The sequence below is a fragment of the Harmonia axyridis genome, chromosome 5 (genome assembly GCF_914767665.1).
Source record: "Harmonia axyridis chromosome 5, icHarAxyr1.1, whole genome shotgun sequence".
NCBI lineage: Eukaryota > Metazoa > Arthropoda > Insecta > Coleoptera > Coccinellidae > Harmonia > Harmonia axyridis.
This window is the reverse complement of record NC_059505.1, coordinates 1,774,128-1,798,167: the sequence shown is the minus strand read 5'-3', so window position 1 is coordinate 1,798,167 and position 24,040 is coordinate 1,774,128. Positions and strand designations below refer to the sequence as shown.

The following is a 24,040-nucleotide window of genomic DNA, read 5'->3' as shown; positions in this document are numbered from 1 at the left end:
GTCGTTAAAGACAAATAAATGAAATTGCTATTCAGTACTATTTCATCGATTAATTGTGAATTCTTCAAAACCATATGTTCACATTTATTTTATATGAACCGTTATACTTAAATCTGGAATCGCTCCTTATAACAAAAGATAGTAAAAAAATTTGATATAAAATTGACAAATGACAGTTCTGGCAGCTCATAAGCGTAGCGAAGAAGTTGTTTCTTGGAATAAAATCAATCAATAATTATTATCCTAATGTTTAATCCTCAATAATAAAATTTTTATGTCTCATACAAAGTGACAATGAAATGGCTTCTCCAATTTTGGTTTTTCCAAAGTTGTATAATAATTCTTTGCTTCTTCCGAAGTTATTTAGCCGAACTAGAGGACCCATATAAAATCTTAGGTTTAACTAGACATGCTGCTACAGAGGACATAAGAAGAGCTTATGTTCGATTAGTCAAGTCTTGGTGAGTAATTATATTCACCTTCCGAAAATAAATCTATTTTTAGGCTGAAAATGAAGGTCTTACAATCCAGACCAAAACATGCAATCAATATCTCTCAGTGTATGGGGCTTTATGTTATTTTGAACTTATTTTTTTTAGGCATCCAGATAAGTCTAGTGATCCTTCAGCAAGTGACAAATTTGTCCAGATTGTCCATGCTTATGAATTGCTGAACGATCCAGAAAGACGGAGAAAATATGATTTGAGAGGAATAACTGAAGATAATTCCCATATGCGACCTGAAGGTTATAGTTATGCTGATGATCATTATGAAGAAATGTTCAACCATTTTAGAAATCAAGAGAATGAAATTACATTCTTTCACAAGTTAGCTATCAATACAAGGTATGAAATAATTCTTTATATAAAGAATAATATAGCAGTAAAATGTGAAGTTTTGTTTCATTTGTATTCATCTTGTGTTATAGGAAGTATGAAAAACAGATAGTACCAAAAAGTTCTCTTACTCCATTTTTAGTATTTTTTTATACTGATTGGTGCTTCCCATGCCTTCAAGCAATTCCACAATTTAGAAAAATGATGGATACTTTTGAGCCACTGGGAATTAGTTTTGCGGCAATTCATTCAGGGCATGAATTTAGTCTAGCAAGAAGGCTCAGTATTCACGGTCTGCCTTGCTTAGTATTGATTTTAGATGGAAACCCTTATGTATTCAAAGACATTTTTGATCTTTCTAAAGTAATAGGTAAGAATAAAATGATGTTTTTATTTTCAATTATATTAAATTTCAATTTTTAACATCTTTTCAAGAGTTTATCAGGCAAAAAATGCCTTACAAGTTAGTGCCTGAAATCAAGGAGGATGATTTAGAAGAATTTTTGAACGGTTGGGAGGATAATAAAGTTAGAGGACTGATATTTCAACCAAAGGATGCTGTGAAGTTGAAGTTAAGATATTATGTAGCTGCATACCATTTTAGGTATCGTGTTGCTTTTGGGTAAGACTGCTGATGAATAAGATTTGTATGAAGTTATAATTCACTTAATTACCTTCATCTCTAGTTATGTTGATTCTGAAGAAATTGGGAAGAAATTTCAAGTACCTCCCGATATGGATACAGTTCTTTTGTTCAATGAAAATACTACTCGACCAATGACAAGTGTCAGTATGAAAGACATACCTAGCTCCACACTTAAACATATAATTTCTTCAAATCAATATCTAACCCTTCCAAGATTATCATCACAGGTAACTAATTGAAATAAATTAATAATAAAATCTGACATTTTCTTCTCTTTTTTTTAGGAAGTTTTTGAAGGACTTTGTCCATGTGAATGGCATAGGCCTCGAAAAAAACTCTGCGTTATTTTAGTGACAGAAGAATCCAGTAAACATAATCCACATCGTGAAGCTTTGAGAATTTTTGCACGGACCACACAATTTAAAGTGGATAAAGTGAGGTTTGCTTATATATATCATGGAAAGCAAATGGATTTTGTAAACTCCTTGTTACCAGGTAAGATTTGAATGATAAAGCAATTTTGTGTTTCATTATTTTTCATATCGAATGTAAAGTGTAAATATTTCAAAAAATTGCACTTTAACGTTTTTCTGCCAACCTTTTCTCCAATGATTCTGTGAGATATGAGGAAATTTGCTTTGTTTACTTTCATGTGACCAACATAATTATTAAAATGATAGTTTTATTGATACTAAAATTCATTGAAATAAAAAAAATGGGTCAATTCAAATAGATGACACTAATGACAAATATTTATGAACCTAAAGATAAGAAATTGAACATGTTAAAAAATGTTTTCTTATCAACTATATGCTTTATTAGTCTGAAGTCACTCTGCCATTTTAGTTTTCTTAGGTCAGGATGCTGTATCCAAACAAATAAAATTCATTCAGTTTAAAAGACAGTATGTGAAGAATTCAGCTTTTTTTGATAAAAAAGAGAATTTATAGAACGATTTCATTATTAATAAATAGTCGGACAACAAGAGTTCAATACCGGTAAGTTTGAAGCCTATATCATTCACCAGTTTTTGTGAAAAGTCATTTAATTAGTTTGAACATAACCTCAAATACCGTTATAGCTTTATTTACGATTGCAAAGCGGTTACAAGAACTGGTATCAGGACCTGAATGAAGTATTTTACCAGATTCAGTTCGCTTACAACCAAAAGAAATTTTATTTGTTTGGATACAAAACCTCGATATAGGACAACTGAAATGGGGGAGTGATGTCACACTAATAGAGCGTATAGACATTTTAGTAAGATTTACCGTAGTTTTTTTTGCAATAATTCGTCTTTTTAGAGGGACAAAATGTGGAACCAATGTTGAGGATAGTAATTATATGGAGGAGAGACGTTTCACATGTGAAATACGAATGGTTGAATGACAAGTGGGAATCGAATTATGATTACAACGACAGCTTCCACTCGTTGGATCTCTCAATTGCTCGATTGCTGAAAACAAATGAAGCTTTGAGTTATGAAGGTTTTATCAAGGTAAGAATTGGGGAACGGGGTAGAATCTTGGAAGGATATTTTCCGAGATATCAAATTTTTTTACCTTCGGAAATGATACAATCCTTAGGAAATTCTGCATGAACTATGTCACAATTTGCATTTATATGATTTTATATATTTATTTTATTTTTATATATATAAATTATGAATCATAATTAATGTTTAAGCGTACAATTAAACGTTCAGTATAAAATCTCAAAATCTAGTTAGCAAGCAGTAAAAGGACAGCTTGGACAGTCTGGCAACGATATTTTCCTTTGATCGCTGACAACATGCCATTGGTTGGAAAAATAGACCATACACTTACATTTGAATTCTTGTTTTGACTTGAAACCATTTTTAGGCTTTATTCAATGAACATGAAGCGGGTATATGGGGTAGGATTTTCATGAGAGTTGTAGCTTTTATCGATTCTGTATATGTTGGGCTCCGGAAAGAACATACACTTACATTTGACCATACACTTACATTTGAATAGACATGTGAATTCTTGTTTTGACTTGAAACAATTTTCAGGCTTTATTCAATGAACATGCAACGGGTATATGGGGTAGAATTTTCACAAGAGTTCTAGCTTTTATCGGTTCTGTATATGATGGGCTCCGAAAAGAACATACTCTTACATTTGACCATACACTTACATTTGAATAGACATGTGAATTCTTGTTTTGACTTAAAACCATTTTCAGGATTTGTTCAATGAACATGCAACGGGTATATGCGGTAGGATTTTCACAAGAGTTGTAGCTTTTATCGATTCTGTATATGATGGGCTCCGAAAAGAACATACACTTACATTTGACCATACACTTACATTTGAATAGAGATGCGAATTCTGTTTTGACTTGAAACCATTTTCAGGCTTTATTCAATGAACATGCAACGGGTATATGGGGTAGGATTTTCACAAGAGTTGTAGCTTTTATCGATTCTGTATATGATGGGCTCCGAAAAGAACATACACTTACATTTGACCATACACTTACATTTGAATAGAGATGCGAATTCTGTTTTGACTTGAAACCATTTTCAGGCTTTATTCAATGAACATGCAACGGGTATATGGGGTAGGATTTTCACAAGAGTTGTAGCTTTTATCGATTCTGTATATGATGGGCTCCGAAAATAACATACACTTACATTTGACCATACACTTACATTTGAATAGAGATGCGAATTCTGTTTTGACTTGAAACCATTTTCAGGCTTTATTCAATGAACATGCAACGGGTATATGGGGTAGGATTTTCACAAGAGTTGTAGCTTTTATCGATTCTGTATATGATGGGCTCCGAAAATAACATACACTTACATTTGACCATACACTTACATTTGAATAGAGATGCGAATTCTGTTTTGACTTGAAACCATTTTCAGGCTTTATTCAATGAACATGCAACGGGTATATGGGGTAGGATTTTCACAAGAGTTGTAGCTTTTATCGATTCTGTATATGATGGGCTCCGAAAATAACATACACTTACATTTGACCATACACTTACATTTGAATAGAGATGCGAATTCTGTTTTGACTTGAAACCATTTTCAGGCTTTATTCAATGAACATGCAACGGGTATATGGGGTAGGATTTTCACAAGAGTTGTAGCTTTTATCGATTCCGTATATGATGGGCTCAGGAAAGAACAGATTCTACCACTAGCCTCTGTGGTAGGAACACTTCTGTTTATAATACTTCTAGGATACTTAATGGCGTATTTAGTGTGAGTACTGTACCTACTTGCGGAAAAACCCTTTTGAGATCGAGATTTTACAGCCGTTTAGAAGAAGAAGATGTAAGGAGAAGGGAAGCGAATTCGGGAAATAATAACAATGAACTTTCCAGTTATCAGCCTGAGCTCAAACTCCACGAATTACGAGGAGAAACGTATTATGGCCTTATCCGTATGCTCAAACCTGGCTGTCGGACAATTCTCCTCATTTTAGATATGCAATCTCGACAACAGTTGATTCCACCATTCCATAAAGCAATGTGGCCGTACAGAAAGTAAGTAGAAACTACTTAAGATTATGATACCAGTTAAAATTTAAAATCCATGCTATTATGTCAGAAATGCACTGGAAATTTATCGATGACATATATAAAATGCATACAAAGTGGCAAAAAAAAGAAAACCCAGTAAAAATGAATTTAATACGACAATTTTTTGTATGCATATCTCTTAGGGTTATTAAAGTAATCTACCAAAATTTCAGAAAAATCTAACCTTTGGAGGTATAAAGGAAAATGAGAGATTCCTTGGATATTTTTAAGAAAAAAAGTCCTATAAACATGGACTCGCAAACGCTTTTTTTCGATATACAGGGTGTTTCTTGTAACTCTACTTTTATTTTATGATTATACCAGTTTATCAAATTTTTATTAATCTTTGCTACAGATTGGGTATAGTTATTTACAATACAAGTGCAGAAGGCGTTGATATTCTCCCATGAATTCAAAATTCAAAATCAAGTGATAGAATTAGCCTTCTGTATGAGTATTATACATAAATATCATTTAGTAATTTTTGCAGTACCAACATATTTTTCGTATTTCCCTTTTTTACGAGTACCAACAGATAATAATAAAAAATATAACCATAAAATCTGTATGAATCTGAGATATTCTCGCACGATTTTGTTCTTCAAGGTGTGGCAGAATTGGAGAAAATAAGTACATACTTCAACCCCCCTGTATCTCAAACACAAAGCGTTTGCTGGTCCATGTTTATAGGCCTTTTTTTTCAAATAATTCGTGGAATCTGTCACCTCCAATTTAGGAACACCCTATATATCGGTTAAAATATAAAGGGTTTTCCAATAAGAGGTTTCATTTTGATATTTAAAAAAAACATGCTTATTTTAATTGTGAATAGGAAGATATACCATTAACGAAGGAAAACGATATCGAACAAATGGTCGCCACAGCTACTGTTGCAGCACCATATTCTTTTCATGATATTTTTTATCACCAATTCACACATTTGGGGTTGTACGTCCTCGGCTAAATAGTGCTTAAGTTTTGCGAACTGTGGCTGCAAAATTTGCACCATTTTTTTAGTGAATTTCAACAGTTTTAATGCATTATTGAAGCTTGTATCGCTCCATTTTTAGTAATGGCGTAATTTTTACTTGTCAAATGTCATACGATGATAGCTTCAAAAGTGACAGCTTTTCAGTTCAGTGCACTATTCAAAATGAAATCTCTTATTAGAAAACCCTGTAGTTATTCTAGATCAAGATTTACCCAAGGATAAATTGTCACAGTAATACAGAATTTCCTCTTTCAATATAATAGCAAGAATAATATGTCTTTTCACAGGAATAAATTCTTAATGTTCAGTTATATGTACATTGAGAGAGGTCTTAGTTGGTACAAGGAGCTCCTTCAATTAGCTCTACCTGAAGATTCCGAGTTGGTCATAAATCCAAGGAATTGTGTGGGTACAGTACTGGCTCTGAACGGCCATCGGAAATACTTCTGTATGTTTCATGCAAAACATTCTGAGAGATATGGTAAAAAGGTAAGAATTATTTCTTTAATTTTTGGATTTTGGAAATCATTTCATTCTGCCATATCTTTTAGCACACTGATTACTACATGGTCATATTTCATTATTATATGTTGGTACTCGAAACTTTCCTGTCACGGATTTATCTATTATGTCAGAAAACAGTTCTGCCAACCAACATTTTTCAATGCAAAAATCACTAAACGATAGTTATTGAAATATTCCATTAACATCAATAAAAATTCAGTGAACTAGATATAATTCTCATACAGAAGGTTCATTCTAACACTCTTTTTTTCAAAAACTCGCTACTTAGTTGCTTGGTCTGTATTTTGAACTCGTGGAAAATATCAATGCCTTCTGCACTTGTATCATAAATAACTATTTTTATGCTCGAATAATCAAAGTAAATATGATTGGAATACATTTTTTCCAGAGAGGTATAAAATCGACTGCCCAAGGTCATGGTGATCCTGAAAGTGGGGCCTTTATAGGCTTCGACTCCAGTTCGGACTCTGAAGAAGAAGTACTTTTAGAGGGAAATCTACTTGACGGTTTGCCAAACTGGCTTGACCGTCTCTTTGAGGGTTCCACTCGTCGTTATCACTTTAATTATTGGCCAGATTTCCCTAATAAATAGGTTGTAAAACGCTTTTGGCATTCGTCTGCCTACATTGATCATATAAGTTTTTATTTATTTATTTATATCTATTTAAATTTCGTAACGAAAACTGTACATATATTTAAAAGTAATTTAAATGCTATATTGTGTTTTTCAATTGAATGTTGTTTCTTTTTTCAGAAAAGCGTGAATCTTTTTTAAAAAAACAATTGTATGTTTTATCGTTTTTTGTTACTTATTTTTACCATGATTCTTCTGCAGACCTGCAGATAGAATTCGTATATATACCTCATATTCTTCATTCATTCATTTTATTAAAAAATTTGATTCCAAGAACGCTGATTTTCATTTATGGAATTCAAAAACATGTATTTAGTGTGTGCTTCATTGTCCGTATGTATGTTTGTATAAATTTTGGGACCATTTTCTATGATACAAAACAATTTTTTTAAGGAACACTAATAAATATCTTATTAGGGAAGAATTAACGGTTTTTTCTAGTTCCAAGCTATAGACTTGAGAAAATCTTTTTTTTTTAATAATCTGTTAATGGCAATAGATACATAGTGAATGGCCTCCCATGTTTTTTGAGACAGACCGTACCCTTGTGTTGCTATTTTCATTCATTTCAGAAAGTGTATTTTATGCTATTTATTTTTCCTTTCACATATGGTTAAAATTCCTGAATGTGATATTCTTAGAGCCCTTAAACGGCACATATTTGAACGAAACTGAAAAAGTTCCTATTTTTGATTGGATTGTTACCACCAATTTCGGGAATGTTGTTTTAGTTCTAAAATTATTGTTATTTTACTAAGGGAAAACTTTTTTTTTCTATAGAGTATCGAATAATTGTTTCCACTCTATACTATAATAGTTTTATTATACAGGATGACCCATTTTAAAAAGTCCACTGAAATAACTCCTTGGGAAGTGCCTAGAATAAAAAATGTTGCAAATGGAAGTTTCTAATCTTCAGGAGGACATCCAATGGTCCGTATATCAGCTTGGTTACTAAGGTTAGTAAGTTGGTGGTCGAATATGTCGTATTCCTCAAAAACCGTTGACTATTTCCCCAAACTTTGGTGAGTTATCTGTCACCAGAGCAACCATACTTTTATTCTGGTAAGGATCGGTAACCACGCCCACTCCGGTTGTTAGTTGTCATTTTGATTTTCAGATTATTGTTTATGAATATTTTCCATGACATCTGACACTCAAAAACTTTATTATTTTAATTTTGAACCAAATACCCTACTACGCCATTAAGAACTATTGGTTATTTACAAATTAAAAGAGATCAACCATTTATAACCTCCAAAATTCTGTCAATGAAAAATTTAGTTGACAAGTGTCAAGTCCGTAAATACGAAACAGGTTACCTCAAACATTGAAAACCGCTATTCTCGGCAATAGACCATGCCCAATGTAAATATTCAATGTGACCTTGGAGTTTGATTTGAAGGACATTTTAAGGTCAAGCAGATTTTATGAATAGGATATAAGTATACATTTTTCTTTGCAGAATCTCATTCTTCCCAAACAAAGACATGCGTAAGTGTAAAACACTTCATTCGAATTAATATTCCCTATTAAAAAAAAATCTACTTAACCTTGAAATCAACCTTCAAGGTCACATACATTGAATGTCTGCATTTGATGTCCCCCCTGAAACTAAAAAACCTTCATTTGATACAATTTTGGATTCAGGCTCTTCCCAAGGAGTTTTTTTAGTGGATCCTTTAAAATGGGTCACCCTGTAGATCCTCTGAGATTAAAAAACATCAATGAGCTTAGTGAAGTTGTTTCAGGATTATCCTTAGAAACAACATAGCTGAAAGGCATTGTTCTTATTCCTATAACATTTCAATTTTAGTGGACACAGAGGACGAGAAACAGCTTTTTACGTATTTATCGAAATATACAGGGAGAGTCGGTATATTTTTTACCTTTCTCTTTATAATTTTTTTTTTTATTTGACTTGGTATTAATGTTATAGTTATATTCAGGTGAATACACCCCTGACGGTAGGTTGTGATACAACGGACATCAAATATTACATAACTCGTTTGAAATTCAGTGCATGTATTCAGAAACGGTTTTCTGCTTAATTCTGATGAAGATATTTTGAGACGTAATAAGACATTTTATGAATTTCAGGAGGAATATGTGATATTTCCAAAACTATGATCTTAAAACAAATTATTCCTCCTACTCATGGAAAAATCTTTTATTGTTTTTCATTCTTTCATTACTTATTGCAATTTTGATCGAAATAAAACTTAAGACAACTACATCTTAACGCCATTTTACATTCAATTAATAATTATTTATGTTGACTCTAAGAATATCATTATATAGTTTTGTTACTTTGTGAAGTAGTTTTGTAAGTATACCAATATTAGCAAAAAAAAAGTTTTTTGTAACTCGTTCAAAGCTGGTTAGCGTAGATTTTATATTGACTGCTGAACTGTTCGAAGTTGAAACTGTATATTTAACTAATCGATAATACTTTCAAACTTATTGGACAGACAATATTGTTCAATCATATTAGGTGGAAATTTTTAAACGATTTAATGAGCTTTTGTGATTTGTGACAGGCATGCTCCAATTCACACATCTCAAAACGTACTGTGCACCTACAATTTACATGTAGCGATCTTGAAAGAAGAAATTCATGCTAATTAATAATGTTCATCCTATAAAATGGAGATTTTTCTAGTCATCTTGAATCAAGTATTAGTTTAAGAACAAGCTGCCAAAGATTTGAGCAAATAATGAACGCCATTCTATTCCCTTTCTTATTAAGGTTTTTTGTTTTCCAACACTTTCATAATGTGGAAAAAAAACATTGACTTCAATAGATTGTTAATTCGACTAGGATAGTTATAGTAATTGATAACATTTCTATGAATACTGAATTGTTAGATAATAAATTTTTAAAATTGATATCTTGATTTTTTTCTTGTGAAATTCACTCTCCTGAACCATTATAAAAATCTCCGAGGAAAGAAAAGGATTTCTTTCCCGAGATAATATATTTGATGCTCGGAATGAAAAATTCACCCCTCAGAGGTCCAATGAAATAACATATACCTCCATTTTTTCTCAGTAACTCATTATGTTAAGTAAATTTTCCAATTTAATGACGTCTTTCCAAAGGAAGATTTACTCTGTTTATAAATAATCAAGAAGTTCCTTAATATACTTTTTTCATATCATCAAATCAAGATGAAGGTTTCAAAAAATGTAATTACTCAACTGCCTAATTTGATAAATCTAGTTCAATGAATCTTTGGAAGTTCTTCCTCCCAATAAAAATCGTTTGTATGGTTTCAGTTATTCGTATAAGATTAATAGTCAATTCATTTAAATTTCCCAACTTTTATGTTTTATCAATAAACTAGCACATTATATTTTTCTAGACTGTTATTCAAATCAAATGTGCTCGATATATCAAGTCATTGAAATAAATAGGCATAATTAAGGTCGATTCAAACATTAAAATAAATTAACTTGCTCATTTCAAAAAAGGGTTGCCACATATTTAAAATTCTGATAAAATAAATAAAAAAAAACATTGAATGTTATTTATTACCTACGATGGAAAATATTGTCATTGAGAATTATCCTCGATACAAAAATTAAGGAATTACATCATTACGGAGAATGGAAAAAAAAATTGTGGATTTTACAAATGTTTTATTTACCTTTCAAAGGTATAATATATACATTAACTAAATTAATCATTTAACTTCTTTCACTTGGAGACCTGGGGGAAGGGACTGCTTAAGTTTTTCAGCCTTTTCCTTATCTGTGATAACCAAGGTGTACAGGAATCTTGAGCACCTTACTTTGAATTTGGTGTTATCCACATTCTTCTTTATTTTAACGGATTTGGCGTCCTTCCTTCTCGCCGTAAGGAGGAACTCCTTGATCTCGGTGATTTCTCTTGGCATTTTGTAGATTAACTTCTGGAAAAAAACAGTAAATCAGTTCTTGGATCGAAGAAGTCATACGTGAAAAAAAGCAAATGTGTTGGAAAAGTAATACTTTAGATGAACATTGTTACAATATAATTTTGGAGAAATAAATATGATTTAACATTACAGGGGAAAATTGAACGAAGCAAAACTGAAGGAAATAAATAATAACATGAGGAATATTAATTATTACTTGATAGGTTAACAGTTATACAGCCGTAAATTTAGCCGCTTGATAATTCCTACAAACAACTAAGGATAATATTGAAAGTGTCTCATTAACAATAGTAACGAAATTATAATAATATAATCTCATATAATAAAAATAGTAAAAATTGAAAACGAAGAAAAATTTACTTACAGCTCGGTCACCAAGTTAAAACGAAAAGAAAACGTGCTTGCTTCAACACGAATACGTCAATACGCCAAACGCACCGAAAATATAAATGTCAATTCTTCCATGGTTCGATAATGACATATGTCTTAAAAAAATAAAATTTTCAAATTCAAATATTGAAGTAATATATTGTATATTTCATGAAGAAATATATAATAATTTAAAGTTATGAATAAAAATTGCTAATTACTATGAATTGAAGATACTTCAATAAAACTTGAGAAATGTACACACTAGAAGTTTTGGATAAGTAAAAATTTGACTTTACAAATTTTAAAAGATTAATGACTTAATTGTTCTGTTATTGTGTCAGCAGTAGGTGATACTCCTTAATTAATAAAAAAAAATGGGACTAGTCTATAACGCCATAGAGAAGCATCCAGTAGATAAGACTGTGTTCTATGTCGTGCACTACTCAAAAATTCAAAACTATTTCCCGCCACCCTCTTATTACGTTATCGAAAAAATTAGAACTTTGAATAATTTTCGCGAATTTCTCAAGTTAATTACTTAATTATTCATCAGCTGAATGATCGAAAGACTTTACCTTCAAACCCATCAGGTTATTTCACCAATAAACTGCACATTTAGATTCTGAACCAACTCTGAAGATTTCAAGTCTCCTCTTTAAGAGTTCTTCAAACACTTCATATAAAGTTCAAAACTGGGGTAACAACAAGTAAACTATTACCCCAAATTGTTTATATCCAATTTTTGATGGAAAAACCATAGAAAGTATAAAACTTGTCTCAAAAACATCACAATTCAACATTTTATTCAAAAAAATATTTTAATTTTTACAGCCCAATCTAAATCCTACGATTTCATGTTTTGGGTGGAGTTGAAATCCAGAACAAATGACTGAATTCACAATCACTAGCGCAATATTTGTTGCTAAATCTTGAGTTAATATATTCGGAGTGATATAATTAATCTTTAGACTAAATTTGAATATTTTCCTCATAAATCAAAGAAAATTTCAAATCATAATCATTATAATTGAAATGGGACAAGGAACAAAGACGATTTATATTCAAAAAATATATTTCAAAAAAATGTTATCAATAAAATGAGTTTGTAAAGAAAAATTGTAATACAAACTTAAAAAAAAATGGACGAATTCTGGATAAGTACATAATCACGTGTTGAATAACAAGGTTCAAAAACAACTCTTTGCACCTCAGCAAGATAAATTGGACAACTTAGCTGACAGCAAGTGTACAGAGAGGCTTTGGAACAAGTTTTTCACAATACTTTTTATACAACTGCAAATAGAAACCACATAAATATAACTTTTTATTTAAAAATGTGAAAAACTAGAATTTAATGTTTATGGTAACATCGAAGCATTCCTTCAAAATTGGAAAACAGTATTAATTTACACCTTGTTTCTATAATGCTAAAATTTTTTTGTGGCATAAGGGTGATTTCTATTGAAATCTATAATGTGAAACATTGCAGAATTTTGATTTTATGATAACTAAAGAAAAATTCCACTAAACTAGAGATTCAAGCACAAAAACTTATTTCCTGCGTCACTTGTATAAAAAATACAATAAAAAACAAAAATTACCTACACATTAAAAGGCTTAAATTCTATTTCAGGTTTGTACTGTTCATATTCGAATGTTTGGTATAATTGGAATGAGACAAATGGAATTATCAAATTTTCATTGAGATTCTCTACACTCCTGCATAGACTGTCACAGTTTGGTCTTTCACTCATATCAATTTGCCAGCAATTTAACATAATTTGGTACACTTCATCGCTGAAATAATTCAACTGTGGTAATCTAGCGCCTTTGGTTACTTTATCTGTGAGTTCTGCAATGTTTGTTATGTTACTGAACGGAGTACCTCCTAAAGAACATATTTCCCATAATAAAATGCCGAAAGACCAAATTGGGCTTCTTGAATTGAAGTCTTGCCCTTTCAGAACCTCAACGGCAGTCCATCTTGTGTAATCCAATTCTTGTTCAACAACGTAGTCAGCTAAACCAAAGCCAAATATTTTTGGAACCAAATCTTCAGTCAACATAATATTTCTGGCACAAATTTTTGTATGAATTATTTTACATTTTTCCAGTTCCATCAGTCCTCTAGTTATTTGGATGATGATATCTAATATTTGAGATTCAGATACTTTGCAAAATTTGTTCGGAAGCATAATTCTATTATTGATTAAGAATTGTTTGAGATTCATCGGAAACACTTTTAAGAGCACATAAAGCATGTGTGAAGATTCACTAGTACCTACAAGTTCAACTAGATTCATGTGTTTACCGCATTTTATCAGCATATCAAGATTTTTCAACATAATTTTCTTTTCTTCGGGTGCTAAACTTTTATCAGCAACCGTGTATGCTACTAAGGAAGTAGTTTGATTGTTTTCATTGAGAACAGCATTACAAATTGTGCCAAATCTACCTTTTCCAATGATTGAGTGGGCATCAATAGTCAATTCATCCCTTAAATTGAATATTCTCACATTTTTCTTCAAATTCTTATAGTGGTTCACTGGAATTTGTTCATCTTCTGGGAGATAAGCAGAATTTTCTATACTTATCATAGGACCTTGCAATGTTAATTCCTGTTCTGATAGTCTATTGTGTTGATATCTACTTATGACACGTTTTCTCAATACAAAAAAGCCAATAAAACCTGCAATAAGCAGTATACTAAGAATTATAATTGCAATAATCAATAATGTAGCAATGCCAGAAGTACTATTTTCAGGATTGTTGTATTCCATACTGCTATGTTGTATCTTACTTGGAATACCATAAGATACTTTCGTTACATTATTGTATTTACTTACAATACCTACTAGAACATTATATCTAACACTTGAAAGCAATGGAGCATTGTAATAAAGACCATACTGTTTTTTGTTTCCAATCGTAAAGTTGGCATTTATTTGTTCAGGTAATAATTCTGCTGTTATATAATAATTCAAATCATTTTCAACAGATTCCTGGTAATTTTTGAGATACTCGGGTTGAAAAATACCCTTAGCTACTTCATCCAGTATTACAACTTGGTAATAATTGATGGGACCATTATTATTTACAACTGGATAAATTTTAATCATCATTTGACTTCCACTTCTTGATAAAATTTTTGGAGGTAAGGGTGGATTATCAGGCTCCCCGACTAATGTCTCCACAATCTTACTGGCTGGAATACCCAGTGCATTTTCAGATCTAGCTTGAATAGTCAAGTTAAATTTAGAAGCTGACTGAAGACTTAAGGTGGTATGGAATGTTGTGTAAGGATAAACCCATGAAACATTTTGAATTGGGTATTGAGAGAATGTATGCAGTACTCCTGCTGTTATTTCATATTTTGTAATTTCAATATTACTATCAGGTTTTTCCCAAGATATTTCAACTTGGTCCTCTGTTATTGATGTCACTGCAAAATTTTTTGGTGGACCAGGAATTAAATCTTCTGATGAATACACTAAGTATTGGGTACATTTTTCTGTTCCATTGGAATTTTCCAATTCTCCCAACAAGTTACTGCAGAAACAGGAGTTGAATAATAAAGCATATTTGTAGGATTTCTTTTCACATTTTTCGACACAGTCTTCAACATTCGGAATGTTCGATATCACAGTTTGATTTCCTCCATATTTATAGCAACCTATATAGCTACCTTTTTCAATTCCTTGGGAGTAATTGACGAGAATTAAGAGAAAAATGAATAGTATCGTCATAGTGTTAGAGACAGAGAAAGAGGCTGCTTACTATTCATATAATTATTGGATTTTCAAAGATTTCTCACTTGAATCAACCATTTCTTGAGTGTTTACATCTAACCCAACAAATAACACACCCTCTTGCATATTAAGCAACAGCATATTTTAAAAATCATTACTGAGTCATCACCGAGTTTGATCAATGCCAATTCAAGGAGCGGAGGAGGAAAGTAAACAATTCTTCAAAACAAAATATTAGAACTACCAATAGTACCAATTAATAATTATTTATTATAGAATCATAAACCTGAAATTTTGAAAACAAATTGTTGGTCAAAAGTAATATCGCTAGACTTTCGAATGTAGATATTAGAAATGAGATATTTCGTTGGAATGAAAATTAAAAATAGGAAAGGAGGCCGTTGATGTCAAATAGAAAAAAATTGAAATTTGTGATCGAGGAAGCAAAGCATAGAATTATAATAAAATGTCAAAATGTCAAATTCAATTCACCTTTTTGAATTAAATTAACGGATTTTTTTCCTAAAGGTTCATCTCATCATCTCTAAATTTAGAATTAAACCTGAATTGTTATTTGTTTTCCCTAAATATCATTCAATATCGCCGGTTTAATATAAATTTAACTATGTCGTCAAAAATTGATCCGCGTGAAGTTTTATTATATTTGAATCAATTGGGATACAAAAATATTGATGCTACTCAATTACAAGCATTTATTAAAGGTAGTAAAACGATTTTGTTATATTCATGTTTTTAAATTTATCTGTTGCAGATTTGAAGAAATTAATGAAATATGAGGAACGTAAATCTGACGAGTCTGATACAATTGAAGTGAATATTTTAAGAAGTTTGAATTTGGAAAATGAAGAGAACATCAATTCAGCTTCTGAGGTTAATAATATTCAACTACCCCCGTCTCAGTCTTCAACTGCTGTAGAGTTGAATGTTTCCAAGATTCACACCTCAGCGAGACGTCCAAATACCGAACCGTCTCAATCTCTGAAAGAAAAAAAGAAATCGAGTTCTTCGTTAGAATCAGCAAGTAACACTATTGTAACAATGCCAGTTCGCTTCTTCAGAGGAATTGGATGTCCTGAAAGTCCAAGATCAAAATCTGTTGGTACAGCATGCTCATGTCCAATAGATTCATATTCTCAGGTACCCTCTTCTTGTATGAAAGACAAGAACAAAAAAGGAAAAAAGCCAGTTTGTTCTACCCTGAAACACAGAATAGATACTAATGAGACAGCTAGCTACCCTAATAGTTTTGACGAGGGGACTTATTATTCTAGATTTTGTCCTACAGGAAAAAAAGCTAAAAAAGCTGTTATTTCTCGGAATTATACTCATGATTTTGTTCATCCTTGCTATTGCCCTGGTTCAATGAAGCCTAGGAGTGCAGGTTAGAATTTTAAAATTTTGAAAAATGATACAAATATTTCAGTAGGTCTATTATCTAGTGTTTTCAATGATCTTAATTATTGCAGTTATTAAATGTAACATTGGTTGTAAACCACCATTCCCCAAATGTGATCCTGTGAATCTACATAGATACTATCAACGACAGTGGCAAATAAATAAAATACCTGGAGAAAATATACCAAGAGAGCAAAGATTTCGATGGTGTTTTAGGGAAAAAATCAGCTGTGGACCACCGGTAAGATTAAAGAAACCTTTAAGAAAGAAATATGACATTGTTTTACCATTAAATTGAAAATATATCTATTCAGAATATACCACAAAAGTTATTGTCAGTTTTGATTTTTTTTTTTCTTTAATTTCAGGCTAAAAAATGATTTTTTCTCTTGCTTTTTGCTGACTTTTTGTAGGGTCTTGTGAAAGCTTTATTTTGAAAAACATGCAACAAATTCATTTTTGTTTGTTTAGGAGTATGGTGGTTTAAATTTTCGATTTCTGCCAAAATTTGGATTTTAGGATGTTTTGAATGGTAGCATCAGATGCTTACTGTTAATTGACAATTTATCTTTGATTCAAGAACAAAGGTAATGATTATGTGTTTGTAAGTTTTTATTTAGTTTAATTAACTGTTAAATAAATAATTGTTTTGTTAAATATTTGTTTGATTCTACAATGGACAAAAGTAAATATACAGAATGACATGATGCTTTTAGCACAATGTTATTCATAATTTTTTTGAAACAATTTTCTTGGGGAAGCGAAAAAGAATATGAAAATAATAGATGCATGCTTGGAAAGATTGGTTTTTGCCCATTCGTTTTTTACCATCTTTTATCTACACCAAATTATGGAATTATGGATTAAATTTGATTTGTCTGTTTATTGAAATTTACAAATGTTTTTTTCTTGCCATTTCACGAAAATTTTGCACAGAAATTTAAGTTAAATTTGAAGGATAGATTCTGAGATGAAGAAATTTAACAAAAAATATTTTTCTAATACAATCCTAGAAAATTTTCCCTAAGTCAAAAATGGAAGACATTTGGGTAAAATGGTAACTCGCAGTTTCCTTGGAAGCATGTAAAAAACAAAAAAAGTTATAATGTCATTTTTGATTAGGTTGAATTGAGTTTTGATAGAAATATTGTCGAGTAATTGATTCCTAAAGGTAAAAGTTGCTAGTTCCAAATTAGTTTTGCCATTTTAAACATGTCGCAGAAAATTGATCCGAAGGAAATTCTTTGCATTCTTAATACTATGGGTTATAAAAACATAGATTCGAATCTACTCAAACTTTTCATCAAAGGTATGTAACTATAAACGAAATTAATAATTAATGAATAAAAAATTACTTCTCGCTTAATAAAATCACAAATTTGAATCTAATAATTTTTGTGCAATTGCTACAAAAGGAACTAGAAATTTTCCTATCATAGCTTAAGAAAAATTTAAAACATCAGTTATTATGAAATATTTCAACTACTCTAAGCTGTTATCATTTTTATGCTACTCATCAGTATATCCGAATATTTTCAAGATCTAAAGAAGTTGAGAAAATATGAAGAAAGAAAAGATCGAAGATCTCCCAATAATACTAACATTGAATCGAATATGCCAAAGAGAAGATCTGTCAAAATAATATTAACAAAACCTTCTGGATCTATTGTTAATTTGGTGGATGATACAAAGGATACATCAGTTTGGGAGGATCCAAAAAATTTTTCTAGAGCTGTAGATCGAAATAAAAATTTTTCAAAATCTTCTCAGTCCAATACTATATACTATGTATATCCGCAATTTGCAAACAAACGTTTTTACATCAGTAAGCTAATGAGGCTTGTAAATGATTTGATAGAGGCTTTTAACGAATTACGATTATATACAGGGTGTTCCACCATTGAAGCGACTTTACTACGGTTAAGCGCTGAAATTTTCGAATTTTTATTCGTCACAGTATCATTTGGCTCCATTAGAGCTGCTTCAATTTGTTTAGAAACAAAAAGAAACAGGGTGTACCAAAAAAGTGTAAATGACCAAACATTTATTTTCTTATGAAACATATTGTTTTTTATTGAATTTTCAGATGGCATGGAATGAATGAACCCAAGTTTATTCGAAATTTTATGTGCTTAAAACTTACTGTTTTTGAGATATTTAGATTTTTCATAAATTGGAGGATCTTTGAAAAAAAATGAAGAATTTCGAAATGAATTATTTTATTTGAATAAGATTCTGAAAACTAGATACTAGATGAAGAACGGAGATAAGTACTAATTTCTTGATAATTATTGAGAAAATTCTGGGTGTTTAAAATCAGACATTCATTGATGACCTCTTCTAACGTTAATATTGGCCTTATTCTAAATGGCACATCCTGTATTTTATTTTTTAGTTAGTTAGCAAATTCTATTATCTTCGAAAAACCATCAACTAAATTTACTCATTTTGAACGCCCAATAGAGTTACAAAAGATTATTGAAAAGTCAGTACTTACCTCCATTCTTCTAGTATTCACTCTCGTAATCTCATTTAAATAAATTCATTCATTTCAAAGTTATTAGGTTTTTCAAAGAGTTCAGTTCATGAACAATATAAATATCTCAACAATGGTAAGTTTTAAGTATTTGAAATTTCGGACAAACTTAGTTTCTTTTATTCCATGCAATCTGAAACTTCAATAAATAAACATAAGAAAAAACATATGTTTGGTCATTTACACTTTTTTGATGCACCTTGCGTATTTCCAAATATTTTGAGAATGTATCTCTAATGGAACATAATGATTATTGTGTCGAAAAAAAAATTCGAAATTTTCAGCGCTTATTACATTAATACTATTAATAGATTGTTACGTCAATGTTGAAACAGCCTGTTTTTTTTTTTAATATGTTAAAGATGTATCCCTATCCTAAAAATACAAATTCTTCATGATTCATTATTTTCCCTAATCTTATTGAATATTTCAAAAATATTTTCATTTTTTTCAAGTGTTGATTTAACATTGGAAGAGGAAATAATAAACCATAGTGTAACATTTGTAGTATTTTGTAATTAGATACATGTTGGTACTATACACTGTGTGAACAATAATGACAACCTCCTGAATTCTCCAGTTACCAAGAAACACCCTGTATACAGCTGGAAAGCGTTTTTTTTCGGTTGAGTCGGAACACTTTGTAACTAGCAATCAATAAGGTGGTGGAAATCCCAAAACCAATATTTATGAACCATGTTCCTCTATCTTCCCAGAATGAATTATCGTGGCAAATCCAAGCACTTTCTTGGACAGTTTTATGGAGATCCGTCAATTTAGAACACCTGAATAAAGCCAGGTATCTACCCAAATCGTCCGTGAGAAACCGCACGGCTCAGATCGATGCAAAGGGCATCGATCTTCGTGTGAAATATTTCAAACATAATCACTCTTGCAATAACTTTTTTTTTCATATTTGTAACGGTCTTTATTTGACGGAAGTTCATCGTCAGATTATGAATAAAAATAATATATAATTAGGTATATTTGTGCGTTTTTTTATTGCACCACATAGGTACAATTGTTTCGTCATATTATGACTTCTTCAGATCAGTATTAGATGATACTGATACACTGTGTGCGTAAAGTATGGAACAAAATCATTTTTAGCTGAACATACCATTTTAAGAAATAATCCTGAAACACGTCGATTTTTGATTTTGATTTACCGTATTTTAAAATAATAATCTAATATACAGGGTGAATTTCTTTCGAGTAATGACGTCACCGTCGTTTTTTTTTAAATGGAACACCCCCATTTTGTCTCAATTTTCCGATTACTCTAGCTGAGCTGATTCCAAAAATGTATCACATGTTGATTCCAATTGGTACAGGGTGGACAAAAATACAATAGTTTTGTGTGTGCTCATAAAGTAACGCGTAACATTCTTTATTAGTTAAATTAACAATATTATCAAAAATACTTATTGTGTAGCGGCAATTGGTTTGAATGTAACACCCTGTAGTTTGTTACATTTGTAGATTAATAAAAATTAGCCGTTTCCAAACATGTTTGGTACTTGTGGTCTAGCAGACAGAATATGAAAGAAATTATTTCTTATCAATTTAAAAACATGTAATAAATGTAGCAAACTACAGGGTGTTACATTCAAACCAATTTCCGCTAGACAATAAGTATTTTTGATATTGGGGTAGTGGTTCCGATTGTAGTAAATTGTTTGTACTTCAAAAGTCTGCTTTAAGATCTATGATTGGTCTAAAATATAGAGAATCATGCAGAGGGCACTTCAGACAGAATAGAATTCTCACTTTCTTTGGGATGTTTGTTTTAGAGTGCGTTCTTTTTGTGAAAACAAGTCCCCATTATTTCGAGGATCTCAAAAATATTAATAACACAAGACGTACCATTCCCTTTCACATTCCGATACATAAAATGTCATTAACTGAAAAAGGTACCAAGTATATGTGTGTTAAATTTTATAATAATCTACCCAAAAATGTATTAGACATAGTTGATATTAGAAAATTCAAGAAAAATCTCACAGACTTGATTATCAATGTGGAACCTTATTCTATTTCGGAATTTTTGAATTATTGTGGTGTAAATTCTAGGATATAGTTTGATTTTTTTTTCTGATATTGACGGTTTTCCATTTCTTTGTATATTTGTGTACAAGATTCAGGAAATAAAGCTATTGTTATTGTTATTATTATTGATAATATTGTTAATTTAACTAATAAAGAATGTTACGCGTTACTTTATGAGCACATACAAAACTATTGTATTTTTGTCCAGCCTGTACCAATTGGAATCAACATGTGATACATTTTTGGAGTCAGCTCAGCTAGAGTAATCGGAAAATTTAGACAAAATGGAGGTGTTCCATTGAAAAAAAAATGACGGTGACGTCATTACTCGAAAGTAATTCACCCTGTATATTAGATTATTATTTTAAAATAAGGTATATTAAAATAAAAAATCGACGTGTTTCAGGATTATTTCTTAAAATGGTCTGTTTAGATAAAAATGAATTTGTTCCTTACTTTACGGACACAGTTTATAAGAAACAATTGACGCACGAATGAACGAGTGCTCAAAAGCTACTAACTTTACGTCAGTGCTCCCCTTGTTTTTAATTTTTTTTTTCTGAATATTCCTGCATCGTGAGTTATATCCAATATACTGTTGTCATAATTTCATTTCTCAAAAAAGATCGAGAAAAATCCATAATTTAGTGCCAGGTGTTTTCTTTTCATATCATTTTTCGAATTCGAGACCACCAACCTCTGCCAATGATTTCCAGGCTGGAATTCCGGTCTGGTTTTTTTTTTATTATTTGGGACATCAGAACAGAAGACAGGTCAGAAATCTGAAAATCCCAAGCATCTAGACTTTAGCGCTCTGCAACGAACCGTTGGAATTTCGTCATAATCTTGCGGTAGAGGTGATTGGTCTTGAAAATCCCTCAATACCAAATCCGCGTCTTCTGCAGGCCAAGCAACTTAATAACCCGTCAAACTTAATGATGCGTCTTCCGATGTGTGTTTAATCAACGATGATACAGCGTATGGTATTAATTTGGCGAATGATTTGTATCGATTTTTTTTATGGATTTATATTGCGTCAATTACTAACGTCATTGGCATAATTATTTTTTTATTTTGGAATTTATGGATTGGGATCTCAGGCTAGGATGATCAATGCGAGATAGCGAGTGATATTTGTACTAAATTCTTATATAGTGACGCAGGGTCGCCGCCAGACATTTTGGCGCCCCGGCGAAATAAAATTTCGCCGGCCTGCTTTATCTGATTCCATTTTAATAAAATTGGCAATTTTTTTTCTTCACTACGAAGAGTGGTATTTTCACTAAAGTCAAAAAGTATATCTTGTTTAATCAAGTGACTTCGCGCCCCTTCAATAAAAAGTGTAGATCTTTTCTTGAGGGGGGTAATCTATAGTATTAATCGAAAAAAAATTTTGACGACAGTGCTTACTCATATCTATAATGTGAGAAAAAGAGGTTTGATAATGAATTTTGAACCAAAATACTCGAAATATCTTTTTTTTATTCGATTCGATTGTTTTTATCTTATACTAATGGGTGCTCTTGACATGGGCGCCCGCAGAGGGGGACATTTTGATTGCCTCATTTTTCTGCACAACACCCTCAATATTAGTTTCTCAATCCAAAGGGCATGGAAAAAAGGAAAGTAATGGATTCTCAACAATTTTCCGGTTTTCAATGACAATCATGGACGCCTTATCGTTTGTCAATAATATTCATTTTGCCCCCCCTGAGAAAAATTTCTGCGGGCGCCCATGGCTCTTGAATCGGAGTTACGAAGGAAAAGGAAGATACCTTGGATAATTTTAAGAATAAAATGGCCCATTAACATGAGCCCACAAATGCTTTCTTTTCGTGATACAGGGTGTTTCTTGTAGTCGTACTTTTTTGTGATGCTTAACCAGTTTATCGAAACTTTATTAATTTTCGCTACAGAATTGGTAAATGAGTACCATAACTCTTCAAATTGGAATATCTATGCCAATTCAAGTTGAATATCTTAAGAAGGGAATGTGCTATGAGAGAAACACTTGAGAACACCTGTATCACAAAAAAAAGTGTTTGCGGACTGATGTTATATAATCTGTCATTTTCATTTGTACCTTTAATTTAGATATAGTCAATTCAAAACAAATGTCTTCACAAATAAATTGCAATTTGAATGAAACACAATAAATTGTACAATACAGCCCAGACAATTTTTTGATGCGAATTATTCATTTCAGATCTTTGATAACTACATATTGACAAGAATGATAAAAAAAACCGAAATTATAGGATATAAGCTGAAATTTTCAAAAAAAAAAATCTATACTAATCGAATAATTGCTAAGTTGCAAGTTATTCGATTAAAATTACAATAATTTATTTATTCGATGAAAATTACAATAAAAATTAAACCTTCCAAGCATGCGTATATAATTTTTTCCCCACGACTGCTATAAAATACAGCTCTTCTTTTCTCTTTTCGAATTTTATCACATGCTATTATTCCCTTACTTGATATGTAATAATAATACTGAAACACCTGATTTCGTGAACATTTTGACAGAATCATTCCATCTACTGTTATGGAGAGAATATTAGGAAACTATTTCGATACCATAGAAAATAAAATCTATCTGTGATCCGAAGTGATTGTCATATCTATTTATTGCACTTTTCAAAACGTCATATTCATTTATGAATTACATGAATCAATATTTAGCTTTGAAACAAACAAAAATGGATGCATCAAGCGAATTAGATTTGGAATTTTAAAATACTCCACCTGAAATTATTGAATCTGCTTTTACATTAACCGAAAGTTTACTACCTCAGAAGT

General features: G+C 31.3%; 3 protein-coding genes and 1 long non-coding RNA gene across 7 annotated transcripts in view; 2 read left to right on the top strand and 2 right to left on the bottom strand.

Annotated features, from left to right (window-relative positions):
- The first annotated feature begins 162 nt into the window (after positions 1-162).
- On the top strand, positions 163-10,082 carry LOC123679684 (dnaJ homolog subfamily C member 16). Its single transcript, XM_045617088.1, has 11 exons — positions 163-461; positions 600-845; positions 929-1,206; positions 1,272-1,458; positions 1,523-1,709; positions 1,767-1,977; positions 2,787-2,980; positions 4,551-4,723; positions 4,777-5,007; positions 6,322-6,523; positions 6,948-10,082. The coding sequence occupies exons 1-11, from the start codon at positions 295-297 to the stop codon at positions 7,149-7,151; spliced, it is 2,280 nt and encodes a 759-aa protein (XP_045473044.1). The 5' UTR covers positions 163-294; the 3' UTR covers positions 7,152-10,082.
- A 733-nt stretch (positions 10,083-10,815) lies between these two features.
- Positions 10,816-11,718, bottom strand: LOC123679683. The gene is made up of 3 exons (XR_006747420.1): positions 11,704-11,718; positions 11,478-11,598; positions 10,816-11,107 (listed from the first exon to the last, which is right to left on the bottom strand). It is a non-coding gene; the product is annotated as an uncharacterized LOC123679683 (long non-coding RNA).
- Positions 11,719-12,539: 821 nt separating this feature from the next.
- Positions 12,540-15,552, bottom strand: LOC123679679 (putative tyrosine-protein kinase Wsck). Its single transcript, XM_045617082.1, has one exon. It carries the CDS (start codon positions 15,229-15,231, stop codon positions 13,087-13,089), a length of 2,145 nt encoding a protein of 714 aa, XP_045473038.1. The 5' UTR covers positions 15,232-15,552; the 3' UTR covers positions 12,540-13,086.
- A 154-nt stretch (positions 15,553-15,706) lies between these two features.
- The window catches only part of LOC123679680 (NF-kappa-B inhibitor cactus-like), a 35,311-nt gene continuing 26,977 nt past the window's right edge, over positions 15,707-24,040 (top strand). The window contains exons 1-5 of one of the 4 annotated variants that reach the window (XR_006747417.1): positions 15,707-15,956; positions 16,007-16,636; positions 16,722-16,891; positions 17,122-17,959; positions 18,191-18,415. The gene's annotated coding sequence lies outside the window, so the exon portion shown is untranslated. Of the gene's footprint in view, positions 15,957-16,006; positions 16,637-16,721; positions 16,892-17,018; positions 17,960-18,170; positions 18,416-24,040 lie in introns of those variants that run through there. The other 3 variants (XR_006747418.1, XR_006747419.1, XM_045617085.1) reach the window with 3 other exon arrangements.

Excerpts from the sequence above, each read along its gene's own strand:
- LOC123679684 (XM_045617088.1), top strand. The coding sequence starts at position 295 with ATGAAATGGCTTCTCCAATTTTGGTTTTTCCAAAGTTGTATAATAATT. Across the intron at positions 462-599 it reads GTTCGATTAGTCAAGTCTTG|GCATCCAGATAAGTCTAGTG; the intron begins GTGAGTAATTAT and ends TATTTTTTTTAG. Across the intron at positions 1,978-2,786 it reads TGTAAACTCCTTGTTACCAG|AGGGACAAAATGTGGAACCA; the intron begins GTAAGATTTGAA and ends TCGTCTTTTTAG.
- LOC123679679 (XM_045617082.1), bottom strand. The coding sequence starts at position 15,231 with ATGACGATACTATTCATTTTTCTCTTAATTCTCGTCAATTACTCCCAA.